Raw genomic sequence first — 18,911 nt, 5'->3', positions numbered from 1 at the left:
GCCCAGTTCTAGATTCTAAATGTTCAACCACTAGATGGAGCTAGAGACCAGTGGATGATGAGGGAGGAGAGGTGGCCAAGGCCTTCTCACCCAGGGATTAAAGTGAGTGGTAAAAAACAATACTTCGGCCACCTGATGCAAAGAGCTGACTCTTTTGAAAAGACCCTGATGCTGGGAAAGATTGAAGGCGGGAGAAGGGGATGACAGAGGGTGAGATGGTTGGATGGCATCACCGACTCGATGGACATAAGTTTGAGTAAACTCCGGGAGCTGGTGATGGACAGGGAGGCCTGGCGTGCTGCAGTCCATGGGGTTGCAAAGAGTCGGACACGACTGAGCGACAGAAATGAACTGAAAATACCCACCTGCCAGTGCAGGAGATGTGGATTCTCTGGAGGAGGGCATAGCAACCCACTCCAGTATTCTTGCCTGGGAAATCCCATGGACAGAGTAGCCTGGAGGGCTACAGTCCATGGGGTTGCAAAGAGTAGGACATGGCTGAACACACATAATAATATTACTAGGGAAGAGAAGACCAACCTGTAGAACTGCTGCCTTATGTTTGACCTGAAGCCTGTGGATCAGTGCAAATGTTAAGGCTTTTCAAGAATTTCTTTGCATGTATATTATGTCAGATTATTTTAATAAAGAGAGTTGAAAGCAGAAGAAGTGGGGAGGGCATAATCCTACCTTGCAGATAACCCCTGTTGACACCTTTCTTAAGAAAAATAAAAATACCTGGATATCATGTTAAAATTAAGTAGAATTAAGTAGAAAATATAAATACTAAGGAGGAAGTAAAATTTCCTTTCACCCTGCCCCAGTCAGTTTCCTAAAAGGTAATTGTTACCAGTTCAAAAATTGATTTTTAATGTGTCTCACTTCTAATGGTGGAACAGACTGTTGATATGATGGCAATGTGCCAACCTTGGAATCAGTTCATAAAACTGAATTTCACTTAGATTTAAAAATTTCCAACTGCAGAAGGCTAACAGTGACCTAGTCATTCTCTATCTTCTGAGTAGCTACTTCTCCACACTTGTGAATTCAATAGCAAATAGGTTCCCACTGGGACAGGACAGAGTATTCTTATTTTAGAAAATCAAAAGAACACATTTTTCCTTTCCTTCTGTTTGGTACAGGTGCCTCAAGCCAGGAACAGAGCAACAAGACTGAGATTGCTGAACAGAAGACAATGGATCCAGCTACAAACACAGATGCTACTGAGAGTCAGAGTTACCCATTTCCAGCAGCATACGTGAAATGCCATGGAAAGAAAAGCTCAAGTACTTCAGGAATGAGCGAGTGTGGATCCAAAGGAAGAAGCTTTAAACAATCCACTGGAGTGCTTGGCCTAAGTGATGGAGCTGGGTCCCCACCTGCTGATAAGAACGCCAGGGATTGGCAACTGTCCTTGGAGAAGCAAGTCATGGAGCAGCCCACACCACCACAGACAGAAAGCACTACTCCTCAGGAGCTGCCGTCAGGTAAAGATGACCCAGGAAGGGAAATTGCTGATGCAGATTCTGAAACCAGAAAAGCGTCAGCATCACAATTCAAGACTGAAGACATGGAAGAGCCCGTGGTGGGTGGTCTGTCACTATCCCATGAAGATGGGACTTCTGGAGCCAAGAAGCCAGAAGCCAGGGCTGCTCTATCACATATGGCAGGAAGGCCATCTAAACCCCAAGATATTCTCTCGGTGGCAGTGCACAATCAGATGTTTATGGAGCCTTCTCAGAGCCAGCCAGAAAAGGAAGATGCTTCTGGCTTTGATGTGAAAAGTGTCCAATTTAAAATGAAGTCTGCTCAAGAAGAAAAGCCTCCCAGAAGTGTTCTGCAGGCCTTAACAGCAAGGATCTCCAGGAGTGTGAGTGCCTTGGTGGAGGGAGCCCTTTGTGCCAGGAGACCACCTCCCAGAAGCCTTTCATGGTCCTTCGGGAAGTCAAAAGCTACAATCATCATCTCAGATCCCAAGAGCACTTCAGAGGAGGGCAGTGATTCTGAGCAACAGCTGGCTCCTGGACATTATTCCCCACCCTCCAAGATGCACAGGAATGAAGAGGTCTTCCCAGAATCAAAAGGTTCAGCTGTGGAGCTGAGCAGTCCCGAGCAGCAGCAGTCCCCTAGGTATTCTTCACAGTCCTTGGGGAAGTCCAAAGCCACAGCTGTCTTCTCTGATTCCAAGAGCACTTCCAAAGAGGGCAGTGATTTCAAGCAGCACCAGGCTCCCACAGCCTCTCTCCAGTCCCTGAGCAAGTCCAAAGATGGCCAAGAAGTCTTCACAAAATCGGGTTCCTTGGGAAAGATGAGTGGTTCTAATGAGCCGCCGACTCCCACATGTGCTTCTCAGGCTGTGGGGGAGCCTGAAGACAAAGTCTCCATGGGATCAAATAGTTACGTGGAGAAGTACAACAGTGTCAATGACATCAAGGAAGAGGTGTCTCCTGGATCCCCTGCCCAGGCCATGGGATTCTCTGCCCAGGCTGTGGCAAACCCTGAAGACCCCAAAGAAGTCTCCCTGGCTTCAAAGACCATACCTGAAGTGCAGGGTGCTTCTGTGTGGCAGGTGCCTCCCAGGGACACTTTCCAGTCCTGGGTGAGCCCTAAATTCAAGCAACTTGCCTCCACAAGCCCAGAGAGCACGGCCATGGAGTGGGGCATTTCCATGGAGCCACTGCCTCCCAGAGTGACTTCTAAGCGCCTGATGAGGTCAAAAGTTGAGCCACCAGTCTCCTTGGATCCAGGAGTGATGACACTTAAAGAGATGACTTCTGCGGGGGTGCTGCCTCCGAGACATCCTTCTCAGCCTTCAGTGAAACCAGCAGCTCAGCAAGAAAGCTCTGCATGTCCAGAGAGCCCCGATGTTGAGAAGACCACACCTGAACACCTGCTGACTTTCCCACATCCTTCCCAGGCCACGGTGAGGCCAGCAGTTGAGTACCAAGACTCCATGGGTGCAGAAAGCACTGTGGTTGAGAAGAGCATTTCTACGAAGCCACTGCTTCCCAAGCATCATTCTCAGCCCCCGATGAGCACCCTGGCCCAGCAACAAGTCTCTGTGACTTATTCTGAAGCTGAACAGAGTGTATTTGCAGGTTTGGAGGGTTCTGTTGCTCAGAAGATCATTTGGGTGGAGAAATTGCTCCCCAAATATTCTCCCCAGCCCTTGACAAATCCTCGAGCCCAGAAAACCTTGGAGAGCACTACTGTTGAGGAGGGCAGCTTTGTGGAGGTGCTGCCTCCCCAGCCCTCAGTGAAGTCTAAATTCCAGCTACAAACCATTCCACTGGAGTCCGTGAGTGCTCCCACAGAGTGGAGCGGTTCGGGGGTGCCTGTGCCTCCCAGACTCACCATCCAGCAGTCCTGGGAGATCCCCCTGTTTGAGCAACCAGCCTCTGAAGGTCCAGAGAGCACTGCCATCGAGTGGGGCATTATCATGGAGCCGCTGCCTCCCAGAGGGACTTCTCGGGCCCTGATGAGAGCAGGAGTCAAACAAGCAATCTCTGAAGGTCCAGAGAGTGACGACACTCAAGGGGATGCATCTACCGAGCTGCTGCCAGACAAACATCCCTACTCCATTGTGAGACAGAAAGTCCAGCAAATATCATCGAGTTTTGAGAGTGCTGCTGCCAAAGTGGGCATTTCTGGAAGGCTGCTGCCTCCCATGTATCCCAGGCGAGTGCTTAAAAAGTCTAAAGTTCTGGAGATGTCCTCACGTCTAGAGAGCATGGCTGATAAAGTAGTCACACCTAAGAAATCGGTGATTGTCAGGTATCCTTCTCAGTCATTTGTGAAGTATATGGCACAGCATGTCTTTTCAGAGAGGCCTGCTACAGAGGAGGGAACTCACATGGATCCTTCATCTTCAAATCCACCTTCCAAATCACTGAAGCCTAAAGTCAAGCAGCAAGTTTCCTCAGGCTGGGAGAGTACTGATGTTGAGGGAGCTGTTTCTTTGAAGCAAGCGCCCATGAAAAGCCTTTTACCAAGCTCGGGGAAGCCCAAAGGCCTGCAAGAAGTTCTCTCCCATTCAGAGAGTGCTCATGCAAAGCTGAGCAGTTTTAAAGAGCAGCTGCCTCCCAGACATCTTGCCCAGACACTGGGGAAGCCTGAGTACCAGCAAGAAACCTCCTCAGCTTCTGAGAGCTCTCCTGAAGAATGGAAGAATTCTGAAGAGTGGCTGCCTGGCAAATGCCCCAGCCAAGTCAAAGATGGAGCTAAGTTTCAGCCACTGATGCTCTCAACAGGCCCAGTGAGTGCACCGATGAAGCGGAGCAGTTCTGAGCAGTACCTGCCTCCCAAACAAGCTTTTCAGGCTCCCGCAGACCCTGAACATCAGCAACAGGTTTATCCAAGTCCCGTGAGTGCTGCCACTGAGGGAACCACTTTGGAGAGTGATCCTAGCTACCGGTCTCTACCCAGCGACCTGGCTTCTCCAAGCAAAATCAAGAAACCCAGCCAAAGCTCTGAAGACCTCACTAAGAACGTCACAAGTGCCCCTACCAAGCCCATGCTGGCCACTGCTCCTGCCTTGCAAGCGCCCACTTCTGGAAGCAGTTCCTCTCAGGAGGAAGTTCCTGAGAGTGATGATCAAAATAACAGCCGTTCAGATTCATCCAACAACGGGGCTGATGTTGAAAAGCTTTTTGGAGTTCGACTGAGAAGAACCTCTTCCTCACAGAAGTATAAGGGTGAGAAACAAGATTTTACCAAGCTTTTTTCACCCTCCTTGGGCTCAATTTCATCTTCTGTAGGTACAGCGCAGCCAATCAGAAGGGCTTCTGAGGGGGCCCTGGTCACCATGCAAAGCCTCACCACAGTATCTGACTTGGCAGAGAAGCAACAGAGGAGGCCCAAATCTGAAAGCATGGCCAAGAAGCAACCTGCTTACAGGATCCCAGGTGAGTCTTTATCTTCCCAGATGGCAGCAGGTACCAAGAGGAGAGAAGAACCAGAAAGCAAAGTCTTGAATGGGAGGAAGTCTGTTCTACCCTTGCCCATTGCCTTGTGGCTTTGATAGGGCTGGCTTGGGGATTTAGGGGCAGAATAATGCTCTATTCTAGATGAATAGATTTGGAGATGGTTAACTTGGAGTCTTCTCTTTCCCAAGGGGTCTCCTTTGGACATTTGTCCACATTCTGTAATGGACAAGTAACCATCTCCCCATCCCCCTTACCCCATATACATGCAGGTGGGATTTTATGCCTTTCTCAAAATACCTTTACATGCATTATGCTCCCTTCAACACCACATAGTTTTTTATTTTTTATTTATTTTTTTGCTACTCAGCACATGGGAGTTTAGTTCTCTGACCAGAGATCAAACCTGCTGTAGTGGAAATATGGAGTCTTAAGCACTGGACCTCCAGGGAAGTCCCCCATGTATATTTTTGAAGCCAACTCATTAATAGAGCACTCTATGCAGACTCTCAGCTTGAAGTCTTAATTTATTGTAAATGTTTGTACTTCCACAGCTTCTTAATCACCTGAAATGTCTAAGAATCAAGAGCTAGGTGACTTTTTGAGCATTTATCTCTCTCAAAGCCTTTGTACCTTCAGAATTATCATCACATAGTCTTGTACATGCCTATAACCATATCCATAACCACACACTTTCATTAGAGACCACAAAGTAACACATGCAATAAGATTTTCCTTGGAGTTAGAGAAATGACATCAGTGGCATAATCATCTGGCCTCCTAGGAACTTCTCTAGCCCACTTGGCAACCGTTGTCCTACCTGAATTGGGGATAGAAAGAGAGATGGATAAGGGAGGGAAAGGAACCAGTAAAAGGACAGTTGATAAACTTTGAAGTGCAGCTTATCTACTCAAGGTGTTCCTGCCATGCAAAGTTGTGGGGAAGGCACTAAAGAATGGGGCCCTTCTCTATATGTTGTTTATTTTCATTTGGCAGTTAACAAAGATCCCATTTGAGACATTATTGCGGGTAGGCCCCTGTCAGTCTCAAGACCCAGCCTGCCTCACTTTAGTTCTATTTTCTTTCATTCCTTTCTTAGGAAAAGCTCCTGGTCAATGTTCAGAATATGCCGCCTCAGAGCCAGCTTGTATAACCTCGATAAAGCAGGAGCAGGGGAGCTTCTGGGCCAACATTCCTCCCAAACAGCCAAGACCCAAGAGGAGAGGTGCAGCCAAGTCTGAGATGAAAGAACCCAGATATGGAGTAGGACCTCGAGCAGCCTACAAAACACTCCAAAAGGTCATTGGAGCCAGCTGATTAAGCTTGTATTAGGAACTTTGCCAGACATGGCAGTTCCCTATCTCTTTGGGTGCATTAATCAAGGCAAAGGGACTTTTGGGGGTAAAGACTTGGTTTGTACTCATAGAAAGGTGCCCTCACTTTATGTTCCTAAAGGATTTGCAAAAAGTGATGCATAGAGAAGATTCTATAAATCAAATCCTATTCTAAATGTTCTAGAACAGAATTCCTCCAAATTGGGTTGAGGCATAAGTAGATATAAGAAAACCCCAAAGTTCACCACTGGGGTGAGTTGAGTAACTATTCTTACAAATATTTTAGCCTCTAAATATGTATATGCATTTAAGAAAATATGAGTGGAATTAAACTATATTCTTTTTCACTTAACATTTTATTTCTGGGCACTTTCCATTATCAATACATAAATAAAGGTATTGTTTGGTGTTCAGGCTTCCAAATATTGATTTGGTTTGGTCTGGCACCTCCCTATAGATTAAAAGTGAAATTATGTGATGAACTAGGGTAATGGACCAGAACATGATAGGATGACATCTTGTTTTTAATGTCCCATTTGCAGTGTCTTTGGAAGTTTTAGAATGAGGACCCCTCTTGTCAACACTGCATAAAACTGCCTCAAGGAAACTCAATGAAGTTTACATAACAAGAGATGTCTAAGTTCCTATACTTTTAAGTGCTTACAGAATTTGTTGAAGGATCGTGTGAAATTTCACTTTTTGCTTTAAAGATCTTTTCATTTCATCATTATTATTTTTATGGGAGCAGGATCATACAGGTAGAAAAGTCAACCTTGGTTAAAGTTTTCTCAGAGGGAAATACACTAGGATATGTAAACTAATTTAGATCAGTTGTGGTGAGGTTAACTTGAAAAGCTTAAACTGTACCATTTTGAAAAGACCTATAGTTGTATCATTTTTTAATGCAAGGCGTGAACACAAGATGTAAACAAGTTTTGTTGTGTAGAAATCTATGGAACCCAATTAATTGATAAGATTTGTTTGCAACCACCACATTTTGGTTAGCTTTCTGTTAAGTGCTGGTAAACTGCGAGAGAAAAGGTTGCAGTCGGGCTAAGTAATTCTCATGTTAACCTGTTTACACTGTTTATATGATTAGATAACCTTTTCTCCCAGCTCAGAAAGGTGATAAAGTTGAACCAGCTTAGGCTTTGTGATCCTAAATTCTGAACCTAGGTGCTTTCTGTGCTCTTTCCTTCCTTACCTCTCTCTCTTTTTGGTTAATGTTGAACTTATAATACCCAGGACAGGACGTGCACCTATAATCTGAGTAAGTAATTTGCTATTTTCATATCAGGACTTATAAGATCTTTCTGTTTTCATTTTTGTATTAAAGGGAACTGGCCTTGTAAGTGAAAGCCAACCAAGAACGGTTCTCACTTCTGATGTCAAGAGACACCAGAAGGAGGCACCCACAAAACCTCCAAAGTCTACCAAAACAGGTAACAAAACAAAACAAAACACTCTATCCCTCAGCTCCCAAAAGAGCTCTCACAGAATGTGAAACTGTCCATTTCAAACTCAGGCAATACGTGTCTCTTCCCCTAAATCATCCTGTGATTCTCTCACGGTACTTCCATTAGATACAGATGTTAGCTTGTTTTAGGAAAATCCAACTATTATGACTAATATAAGTCAGTCCAGTGTGTAACTTTCAGAGGGCCTTTCAGTCTTTTACCCCATCAAGGAATCTGTATAGGAAAAAAATTGTGATCATGCACTAGAACGTTCCTGTGGCTGGTATTCAAAAGGAGAGAATACCAAGCCACTTTCTAGTTCACAGCAAAGCAGTATTTTCTCACCCTCTACATTCCCAGTAAAACTGTGAAAAATAATCAGGTATAAATGCCCAATAGTATTGAATTTTTAAAAACTATTTAAAAGGCTTATTTCCACCCCTTCATATTCTGAGCAGAGGTATGAGAGGTGGGGCATGTTGAAAGCTGAGAAAAACACTGTGCTGTGATAAAATCAAATGGGGTCTCATCAGTAGAGTTATGTGTCAGAGGGATTTTTTTTTTCTAGAAGGAGTAGGGAGAGGGGAGGATAGGTTTATATTGAGTCATCTTTGTTCTCTTCCTTAGTCCATCTCATGAGGAAATTAGACTAGGAATTTAGGAATCCACTGTCTGGCCATGACATAGCAGCACTTGACCTGCTTAGGTCAAGTGAGTAGCCTCTCATGGGCATGGTACTCCTATCAAGTGGTTTTCAACTCTCACTATGTGTTAGAATCACCTGATGTGATTTTTAAAAAATTATAGATGGTCCTGGATCCACTGCTGGAGATTCTATTTCAGTTAGTTCATGAAATAGCACGTGCATTTGTATTTTTAAAGAGACCCTGCTGCTACTGCTGCTAAGTCACTTCAGTCGTGTCCGACTCTGTGTGACCCCATAGACGGAAGCCCACCAGGCTTCCCAATCCCTGGGATTCTCCAGGCAAGAACACTGGAGTGGGTTGCCATTTCCTTCTCCAATGTGTGAAAGTGAAAAGTGAAAGTGAAGTCGCTCAGTCGTCTCCGACCCTTAGCGACCCCACGGACTGCAGCCTACCAGGCTCCTCCATCCATGGGATTTTCTAGGCAAGAGTACTGGAGTGGCTTGCCATTGCCTTCTCCGAAAGAGACCCTAGGTGGTTCTAATATGTGACCAGGGTTGAGAACCACTGGCTGACTCTAAGCCACTAAGTCAACCAACCATAAAGCAGGATGAAGGAAGGAGGTATTTGTAGAACTGGGGCATAGCGAGGTAGTTTGCTTAGTAGGAGCAGTTGATATAATGTTATTTAACATAGACTTTTCCTGGGTGGACCTATTGAGTCATCAACAGTGATTTCATACAACATAAGGGATTGGAAAAACAAAAACAATATTACCTTATTTGAAATTTTAAAAACTGAACGAATACCATGCAACATGTTTCCGCTCTGGTCTCAGTTCAAAAGTGTAAGAGAGTCCAATAATAACGACCCAAAGATTGGCTGCAGGTATTTATTCTCAGGCCTTCCAATGTTCAGGCCTCTATGGTTCTAGCCATATTGGCATTACTCCTTTCACATACCACCCTATAGCACTGCCTGTGCACTGACTTTTAGAAACCAGAGGAAACCTAAAAGGAGGAAAATTTTTATTTCATCCCATAAACATACTGCAGTATCTCTGGGGCTTCTTACTGCTTATGTGTTATTTGCTATGGTTTTGTTCCAGTTGGATTTGAAGATGAGAAGATACTTCAGGTACCTTCGATGGAAAAAGAAACCAGGTCTGCTACACTTCCAGCCATACTACCACAGCCAGTTGAGCCGGCTGAACCGGTCTGGTTCTCCCTGGCCAAGAAGAAAGCTGAGGCATGGAGCCATATAGCAGAAACGATGCAATAAACTGTTCCAGAGTGGACTATCAGCATTTCAAATTATAATTGCCTAGCTATATTAATGCCATGGAGTGAATTATTTATGGTAGCCATTTTTATTAAGCATAAGAGCCTTAAAATGGGCATTAAAGCTAATAATTATTTGAATGAAATAGACGCCATGAGTACAGTCACTGCTACCATCTGAAAACCCAGCATTTCCTTTATAAAAACTATGTAAAATGTTTGCACTGCTGTTGAATTGAGAAATCTTTAACTTTGGACCATGGACTGTAGAAGGGAGAAAGCTAAAATATTTTGTTGGAGCAACTAAGAGGTGGACATTTCCCTTGATTAAATAAATTCATTCTAATGGAAATGTCTAGATGATCTGGCCCAAGGATTTTGTTGCTGCTCTGAACTTTGTAAAGTCTCCTAAGAAGAGGTGGTATTGATAGAAGTGAAAATTCTGGGTTTCCAAGAAAAAATTTGCACAGGCAGCTCCCCACTCTGTCCATTGCCATTTGAAACAACTTCTTTGTATCCCTGAGGGCCCCCAACCCCTGCAACTTACACAGAGCTCTCTCTGCACATGCTGCATGTCAACCTTTTACAAGTCTGGCAGCTGTGAGCACCTTCCTATGAGGCATAACATTCCTTGGGGACTGTCATACTCCTCTGAGGGGTTAGCCCTCCAGTGTTTGACCTCTTACCCCAGTGCCACTGTGGTCCTCTCTAGTTGCTCAGAAGCATAGTGCATGTCATACACATCCTATTTTTAAAGCACTTAAGGCCCTCTTAAAATTCAAAGTTCTGCAGATGGGGGTTTCCCTGGTGACTCAGACAATAAAGAATCTGCCTGCAATGCAGGTGACCTGGGTTTGATCCCTGGGTCAGGAAGATCCCCTGGAGGAGGGCATGGCAACACACACCAGTATTCTTGCCTGGAAAATCCCATGGACAGAGGAGCCTGGCAGGCTACAGTCCATGGGGTTACAAAGAGTCAAACAACTGAGCAACTAAGCACAGCACAGCACAGCAGAGGCCAAAAGCTGTGCTTTTAGTCAGGCAGATGGGAAGCCTTCCACGAAGGAAGTCGGGGACTCCTGGGCAGCTGTCTTAAGCCCTGGCTCCCAGTAGCCCAGTTTCTTGTTGCTTTCTCTCAGCAGCCTCTGTTTCACAAGATTTGGGCTCAAAGCAAGATTGAATTCTCAAAGCCATGGAACAGGTGACTTTCTGCTAACTGGAAGCCTGGAGTGACTGAATTAGCCTTTCCCTGCCCTCATTCCTAGAGGCACACACACCCAACAGTCACTAGACTAGACAGCTCCCACCTCCCCAGTGAACCACTTACTCCAATTCCTTGCCCTCCATTCCACCCCCCAACCTGCCACATATACACACATACACACTAAACACTAAGGGAGAGCTCCTTCTGGATGCCTGGACAGTACCTGGCTCATTTTCTCATGGAACCCAGAGGGTTTTTTAGTATTATAATGTTTTAATATTATATACTAAATGTTTTAGTATTAAACATTATATACTAATGTTTAAGTATTATACCTTTCATGGTATCTGCCTCTGTCACCATGGAGCTACTTTGTTTAAACAGAAATGCAGCCCTAGACATAACTGTGCCTTTAAATTCTGAGTAGGGTGCTGCCTTATGCAAGAAAAATTAGGAGGCTATAGGGTGGCAGGGGTAATTTCAACCCTTGGTGCTTGGTTTTCCTGATGATGGTATAATGTGATACTGTACAATCATTTGCTGGATTTTGCATTTTCTCTATAAAACAAGTATTTTTCCTTATACTATATTTTTGCCTTTTTGATAATGCTAGGTTTTTGAGTGATTGATTTGGTTTGATTTCTGTTGTATTTCCATAGTGAACAGTTCATTAAGGTAGATGCCTTTACCCAGGTAATCCTGGTAGGTTACCTGCTACACCTCTCTTCCCCCTTTTCTCAGGCTGGACCATAATTAGGTTATTCTCACTCTAAGAACTCTCCATTAACAATTTCTTTTTCACAGTTAACAACAAAAATATGTTTTAAGTAAAGAGGTTAAGTCTTTTTTAATGCATAAAGGCACATTTTGATAAGTTTTCAGCTTCTTTTAGCATTCTTGATTTCTGCTGTATGCAAAGCAAATAAATTCAATAAAGCTTGTTCTATAGTCTGTCTCTGTCTGTCACATGGGGAGGGAAATTGAATAGGTTATTGACAATTTAGACCCAAGGGTTGTCAGAAGAGCAAATGATCTTGAGAGGTTGTGTGGAGCAGAAAGGACCCCTACGCAGTTGCGCCTGACCAAGCTGATGGCCTCCAGGTGAGCGTCTATATGAGGAAGTGGTAGTACTAAAGAGGAGGTTTTCACATGTGTAAACACATGAGGAGCAAAGAGATGAGTGGGAGAGAAAACACAGACAGGTGAGTAGAGGGGACAAGATGGAGGTTGCACTGCAGCCTGGCTCAGGGACTAGGTCTGAGTCTTCCTGCAGGATGGGCTTCTAGAACAAGCCATTATCAAAAGGAAGGGGCCCCGCTGTGCTCAGGTAACAGTGTGACACAGAGTGAGCAAGGGGAAAGAGTAATAGAGCAGATATTCAATTTGGCCTGTCCATAACATTTGTCCTATTTGCAAGGTTCAAAAAACAGAGTTCAGTTAGGGATCCACATAACACGTCTAAAATATTTGAAATGTTTAAATCAAATGATAAACCATTAAATAAGTTGTATCTCCTTCCATGACAAATGTACCTTCCTAATGACCTGAAAGGCCAGGTTGGGATTTAGAATTCTCAGACTCCTCTAAGTTCTGCCCTGATGGTGTGGGAAGAGCTGCCCTCCTTCCCTTCCCCCTGCCCATGCCCTGGTTCCTAGGCTGGGCTGCATCCCCTCCTGGGCCTACAACCCCTCCTTGGGCCTGGGAGCACCCACCCCAGCAGTGAGTGCAGTCAGCCCTCCTCAGGACAGGTCTAAGAGGAGCACACAGGCCCTGGAAACAGGCTAGGGACTGTTCAGGGCTGCCAGGTACCTGGAGCATGGGCTAGCAGGGACACACCCCTTGTTCCCACAGGCTGGGCTCCTGACCCTGGCGGGAGGGGTGTGGCTGGAAGAGGACCAACATGGCCCTCTAAAGCATAGAGCTCAAGACAGAAATACCTCTTGCCTGGGCCTGGAAGCAATACTATTTTAACAACTAGCACCGCAGAAATACTAACAAATCAGAACCAGTTTGAAGGGCCTCAAATCATACTACTTGACCTGCCCTTTCAGTTGAAATAATGGTGACAGGGAGTGCTTTGCCTTCTGTCTCACCATGTGGTTCTAGCCATAAGGAATAATATAACACATTTTAAAACATCAACATCGGTGACAAAAATGACAGTGTAAGTGTTAAGTTTACTTTGACAGATATTAATGGAGCACCTGCTAAGTGGACAACTCAGTGCCTAGGACTTTGGGAAAGATAAAACGTTTTAAGGCCCCAACCATTCAGAAGTTCACAGTCCTGGGTGAGGTGAGGCGGGGGCAGGAGATACACACATATATAAATCATGCACAAATACTTGGACACGAATGTTCACAGCAGCACTATTTACAATAATCAAAACGTGGAAACAGTGCAAATGTCTACCAACAAAAGGAATGGATAAACAAACTGTGGTATATACATACAACAGAAATATTATTCAGCCCTAAAATTAAGTTCTGATACACGCTACAATGTAGATGAGCCTTAAAAACATTATGCCAAGTGAAAGAAGCCAGACACACAAGTTCACATATTATATGGTTTTGTTTATAGGAAATGTCCAGAATAGGTGAATTCATCGAGATAGAAAGCAGATTGGTGGCTGCCAGGGAATTGGAGGATGAGGAAATGGTGAATGACTGCTTAATAGGTACCAAATTTTGGGGTGATGAAAATGCTCAGAACTAAAGATGTGGTTGCACAAAATTGTCAATGTCATTGAATTGTTCACTTTTAAATGGTTGATTTTAAGTGAACTTCACCTCAATTAAAAATGCTAATATAAGTTGGAATATAAGATCTGCTACCACAGAATATGAGAGAAGCTATCAATGCTACCAAGAGACCACTTAGGAAGCTTTAACTAAATGCAGAAATGAGCCTGTCTAGTCTCAGGTCCCCAGGCCCATCCCCTTCTCTGATCCTTGGATCAAATATGACTTATCCTTTTTTCCCTCTTAAACAGAGTCTAGATATCAAGCTTATTCTCTCCCTTTCCTCTATTTTACTCATTTTTAATTATGAAATATTTCAGACCTACACAAAGGTATAGAGAATAATACTGTTGACGTCTATGTATTCACCACCCAGCTTAAGAAATGTAATATTACAAATATAGTTGAAGCCCACTGTGGATCCCTCCCCAATAGGATCGCCATCCTTTCTTTCCCCAACAGGTAGCCACCATCCTAAATGTAGTGTTTATCTTTCCACTGCATGCCTTTCTGTATGCTTGAGTACGCACACATCCTCACAGGCATTGCCTTTTACTCTGTGTATATATCCACCATGCGTACCTGGTGAGTGAATGTTCTCTTAGACTTCATATACCTGATATCATGTCTGTGACCTTCTGAAACCAGCTCTGTCCCTTGGATATTTTTCTGGAAGTGTTAGTCATTCAGTTGCATCCAACTGTTTGTGACCCCATGCACTGTAGCCTTCCAGGCTCCTCTATCCATGGAATTTTCCAGGCAAGAATACTGGAGTGCCATGCCCTTCTCCAGGGATCTTCCCAACCCAGGGATCGAACCTGGGTCTCCTGCATTTGAGCCACCAGAGAAGCCATCCCTTATACACAGCCTCTCTGTGTCTCAGCCCCTGTGAATCCTAATCTCCTCCCCAGTTCAGCCACTACCATCCTGTTCAATTTATCTCCAGCATCCCCAAGCCAGTGAACGAAGGCTGGTCCCACCATAGATGGATCTCAGCTTCTCCCCCTGTGGCTTTCAACCAGTGCTTTTCAAACCTTAGCTGCATCAGAATCCCCTGGAAGGCTTGTTAAAACACAGACTGCTGGGCCCCACTCCCAGGGTTTCTGATTCACAGGTCTTGGGTGGAGATTAAGAATTCCAGGGTGATGCTGATAATGCTATTTTAAGGACCAAACTCTGAGAACCAGTGCTCCATATCAGCCTCTGGGCTCAGTCTCGGCAGCACTATTTGGCCTCCAGGCTAGCTGGGCCATCCATCAGGTTTCCTTCTAAAGCACCCAGCAGTACTGTGAAATACACATATAACACAAGTCATGTATAATTTTAAATGTTCTAGTAGCCACAGTTAAGAAGTAAAAAGAAACTGGAGAAAGTAATTTTAATGCTGTATTTGTTTAATACTAGATTGTCATTTCAACGTGTAGTTAGTTATTAATGAGACTTTACATTATTATTTCTACTCAGGTTAGCCACCTTTTGAATGTTCCACAACCACACATGGCTAGTGACTAATGCAGTAAACAAGCTCAGTTCTAAAGGCTTGATCTCCATTTCTGCCTTTACAAAAATTGTTTTAAACTTGATATTTCAATTATTTGGGGCTGCAATAAAAGAATTTAACACAAGCTTACCAAATGGTGGAAAGTGATGCCTTTCAATGAAGGTAAAGTGGGTCAAACAAAAGTGAAAGAGATTTGAGTCTGGATTATTTATCTAAACAAAATCTGCCTGCATTTCAGTTTATTAATTTAAAACAAACTTATTTTTAACTAGAACAGATGCTCTCAAACATATCTGTAGAAGATAAAAGTCATGTTATTGGATATCACTTTTAGGGAAATGAATTTTGGAATGGAATCAGCATTAATAATATTCCCATTGGCTCCTGAAAAATGGAAAACCTAAAAATCATGATCCTTCTTTCTCCATCTTTCTAGTCTTCCAAACTGCAGGATGAAATGAGAGAAAATGAACAATTATACAGCATTAACCAGCACCAGAGACTTTCTTAATCTAAGAAAACAGTTGACCCTATCTATATTTGCTGCTATCTATGTCTGAGGGCTGTTATCTCAACAAGTAGGGAAGAAAAACATATTTTCCTCTTGTAACCTGCATCATAGATATTGGTACATGTACAACCTGATGGCTTCAATCATGTGATCCTACCAACCTTGTCTCCCTCTTGCCCAACACCATAAATGTTTTTTTTTTCCCTTTGAGAGGCTATTCTGGGACTTAAATCACTCTTTTCACATTAAAAGTCTGTGCTCAGTCCACAGATGATACTCCTTAGTCTCCCAGACCCTCAGTTTCCATATCTACCATATGAGAAAGGTTTTTATGAAATACACCACTATGAAAATGAGGGAAAAAATGTTAATCATTAAAGACAAGATATATCTTATACCTTCATTACCAGCTCAGTGATAAGCAACAGTCATACTATGACAAAGTTGCTCTTCTTTTAACTGTTACATAAAATTTAAAAATCTACAACTGAACAAATGTTAGGCAATTAATCTCTAAATGTGGTCCCTACTTGAAATTCTGAACTTTTTGCTATTTGTAAGTAGTCACATTCTAAAAGATGTCATCTCTTAGTGCAGGAGACTCCACTTCTGTGGTCAAAAAATAAACACTCTACTAGTGCAAAGCCCACTTACTTTCGCTGCTGTTTCTAGTAACTGCTTACTAAACAAATACTAGTCTTAGGTACTGATACATTTACAACGTGTTAGTAGTCTTATAGGTAGAGGACAAAAGACCTCATAAAAACAAATGAGGAGCCATGAAATATATTTCAGTACATAATGCACTTTATATTACTAGGTGCATGAGTGTTCTATAAACATTAAGTAGGTAAATTTGAATTGTTGGACTAATTTTAAACAAACTCTTTCTTAATTTACTGGGAGAATTAAAAAGCAAACACAAAATTTGTAAATGCCTGAATAGCTGGGTTATTTTCAAAGCTATACACAGATATCTGGACTTTTTGGGCCTGTCCTTTGCTGGGTCCAGATTCCTTTCTGGTTCTTCTTTTTTGTTATACTTCTCTTCTTTCCACTCACTTTCAGTGTCTTGGATCTCTTTTTTGGAGTTCTCATCCTGGTACTTAGTTATTTCTTTAGTGAAGAATAATACAGACTTTGGGACTAGACGTTCACAGAAAAAAAAAATTCCAACTCATAAGGAATAGCAACAGACATCCAGAACTCTACCCTCAGGAGATGCAGGAGGATAGGAGCAACTAAGAAAAGAGTAACTGGGGGCCTTCCTTCTGGCTGATACAACACTTCCATGGCCCTCACTTTGCTACTGGTTGATCATTTTCACAATCACATTATTTATTCTTCTCTAGTAAATCTGTCACCCTGTGTTATACTGATTACTTCTGCCCAAAGATCAGAATCCTCTGGGCCTGATGCATTCTATGTTTTGGTCAGAACTTTCTAACCAAAATATGTTTCCCCTCAATGACAAATTCTATGGTGAAGCTCATTAGTTCCTTAACCCCCTGAATACTTCATTTTGACCAAGTGCTCCTGTATCAGTTCATAATATTTTGGGATCAACTTTCCAAGAATCTTGCCATTGTTAAAAGCTATGAACCAAATATGAGGTATGCCATTTGCTTGTTCTCTTCCATGTCCTCTCAAGCTCCCTCCCAAACACCTGCCTTCACTGATCTTCACCTGTGGGCTCATAACTGGCACCGATCATCTCAGACCTCTTACCAGGGCTGGCAGAGCTTATTTCCCACCCCCAAACCAGAGAGGTCGTTATGGAGTTGGGCTTCTACTGGGCCCCTCTGGCCTTCGATTCAAGGAGCCCCTGACTCCCAGCCTCCCTTCCCGTGGCCCTCCTCTGAGCCTCTCCCTCTCCTCGGGATCCCTGGTCCCCAGACCCGGCATGCAGATGCCAGTGTCCCCGTCCCCCCCAACTCTCCCCCACCCTCCTGAAGGCTCACCCTCAGGGGCGGCTGGCTCCTGCGCCATCTCCCACAAGCTGGACTCCTCAGACTCCTTGGCGGCCGTCTTACGTAAAGAGCGTTCCTCGGCTTCCTCCACCTCCTGGGCTGGGGCCTTCCCCGCCGGCCTCTCCTTGGGTCCATCCCACGACATGTGCAGCTCGGAGAACTCGCCCACCACGGCCGAATCTTGATCGGACAAGTGCTGCCGGGCCTGGTGCTGGACCGACACGTGTCCATCGTGGGGCCGGACAAGGATGTGGTTGTTGTAGTAGATGCGGTTCAGCACCGAGCGCACCAGGTTCAGGAGGAATGTTAAGTGGAAGCCGACTATGGGGAAGTGGTACGTGTCCACTATGAGGTCCAGGCCTCCTGCCTGCTCCTCCTCCCCTTCCTCAGTGCTCCCGCCCTCCAGGGCCGCCTCCCTTGGGCCTCCCGAGGCCCCAGCGATTCCGCCTGCCCTAGCCTCAGGCACGGCGTCACCCTTGCGAGGCCCAGAGTTGAGGACCACACCTTCGCGGGCTCTGGCTGGTCCAGCCTGCACCCCAGCCATGCCTGCTGGGCCTTCCTGCCTGTCAGGACCCGGATCTCCACCCCTCGTGGTGGACATGGCACTGGGCAGTTACCTCAATTGGGCAGGTGATGATGGCAACGGCACAGGTGGTCGTGCCTGAAGTGGCTGTCCTGAGGGGAGGCTGAGGGTGGTGGGACGGGACGAGGCGGCCACTGAGGGGATGACAGAGGAGGCCCACAACAGGAAGGGTAGGCAGCCAATGACGGGAACATCCCACTGAAAGCTGGGCCTCAGACAGCAGTGGAGCCAGGCCTGATGCAAAGAAGTCCCCTAGGCCGCCGATGAAGGGCGGGGCCAGAAGAGTAGCCAATAGGACGTGCCCCCTCGTCACGAGCTCTGAGCTCATTTGCTGACAAGTGAGGATTGTCGTGCCCTGTGTCCAATGAACAATCAAAGCGCTTAGATTGTAGAATTGTTCACAATCATCTCCTGGTTCTTTTGACGCCCTGGGTTTGGTTCTAGCCTCCATTTAAGTCCGGAAGGTTCCTGTCCTTTTAGTTTTGCAATTGTCCAAAAATCCCACAATGGTACAATATATTGATAACGTGGGTTGAGGAAACTCCTGTAAAAGGCAGAGAGTTAACGTTTGGGGCTTGGAGGTGCTCAAAGGTAAAATCAAGATCGTTATTATGTAGGTACTTACATAACAGAAATCCACAACAAATGTCCACAAATATTGCTGAAACTAAAAAATATTAATAATTGCTTACAATGTTTAAATAATACAGGTCTATTAGTGAGAAGAATGAAATTCTTTTGGCAGAATATTATTTTGCTTA

The 18,911-nt window shown here is 44.5% G+C and overlaps 2 protein-coding genes across 4 annotated transcripts in view; one reads left to right on the top strand and one right to left on the bottom strand.

The window, feature by feature from the left end:
- The window catches only part of KIAA1210 (KIAA1210 ortholog), a 47,026-nt gene extending 37,388 nt beyond the window's left edge, over positions 1 to 9,638 (top strand). The window contains exons 8-12 of one of the 3 annotated variants that reach the window (XM_088833935.1): positions 1,143 to 4,694; positions 4,758 to 4,904; positions 6,022 to 6,165; positions 7,594 to 7,698; positions 9,466 to 9,638. In XM_088833935.1, coding sequence (XP_088690061.1) covers positions 1,143 to 4,694; positions 4,758 to 4,904; positions 6,022 to 6,165; positions 7,594 to 7,698; positions 9,466 to 9,638 — 4,121 coding nt within the window. Of the gene's footprint in view, positions 1 to 1,142; positions 4,905 to 6,021; positions 6,222 to 7,592; positions 7,699 to 9,465 lie in introns of all 3 variants that reach the window. The other 2 variants (XM_088833934.1, XM_088833936.1) reach the window with 2 other exon arrangements.
- A 5,171-nt stretch (positions 9,639 to 14,809) lies between these two features.
- On the bottom strand, positions 14,810 to 18,168 carry CT47C1 (cancer/testis antigen family 47 member C1). The gene is made up of 3 exons (XM_055437643.2): positions 17,559 to 18,168; positions 16,567 to 16,713; positions 14,810 to 14,871 (listed from the first exon to the last, which is right to left on the bottom strand). Exons 1-3 carry the CDS (start codon positions 18,166 to 18,168, stop codon positions 14,810 to 14,812), a joined length of 819 nt encoding a protein of 272 aa, XP_055293618.2.
- Between the last annotated feature and the right edge of the window lie 743 nt (positions 18,169 to 18,911).

The sequence above is a fragment of the Moschus berezovskii genome, chromosome X, assembly GCF_049115385.1.
Source record: "Moschus berezovskii isolate FMDL1 chromosome X, NW_MosBer_1.0, whole genome shotgun sequence".
NCBI lineage: Eukaryota > Metazoa > Chordata > Mammalia > Artiodactyla > Moschidae > Moschus > Moschus berezovskii.
Note: the sequence above shows the minus strand (reverse complement) of the source record. Positions and strands in the feature narration are given on the sequence as shown.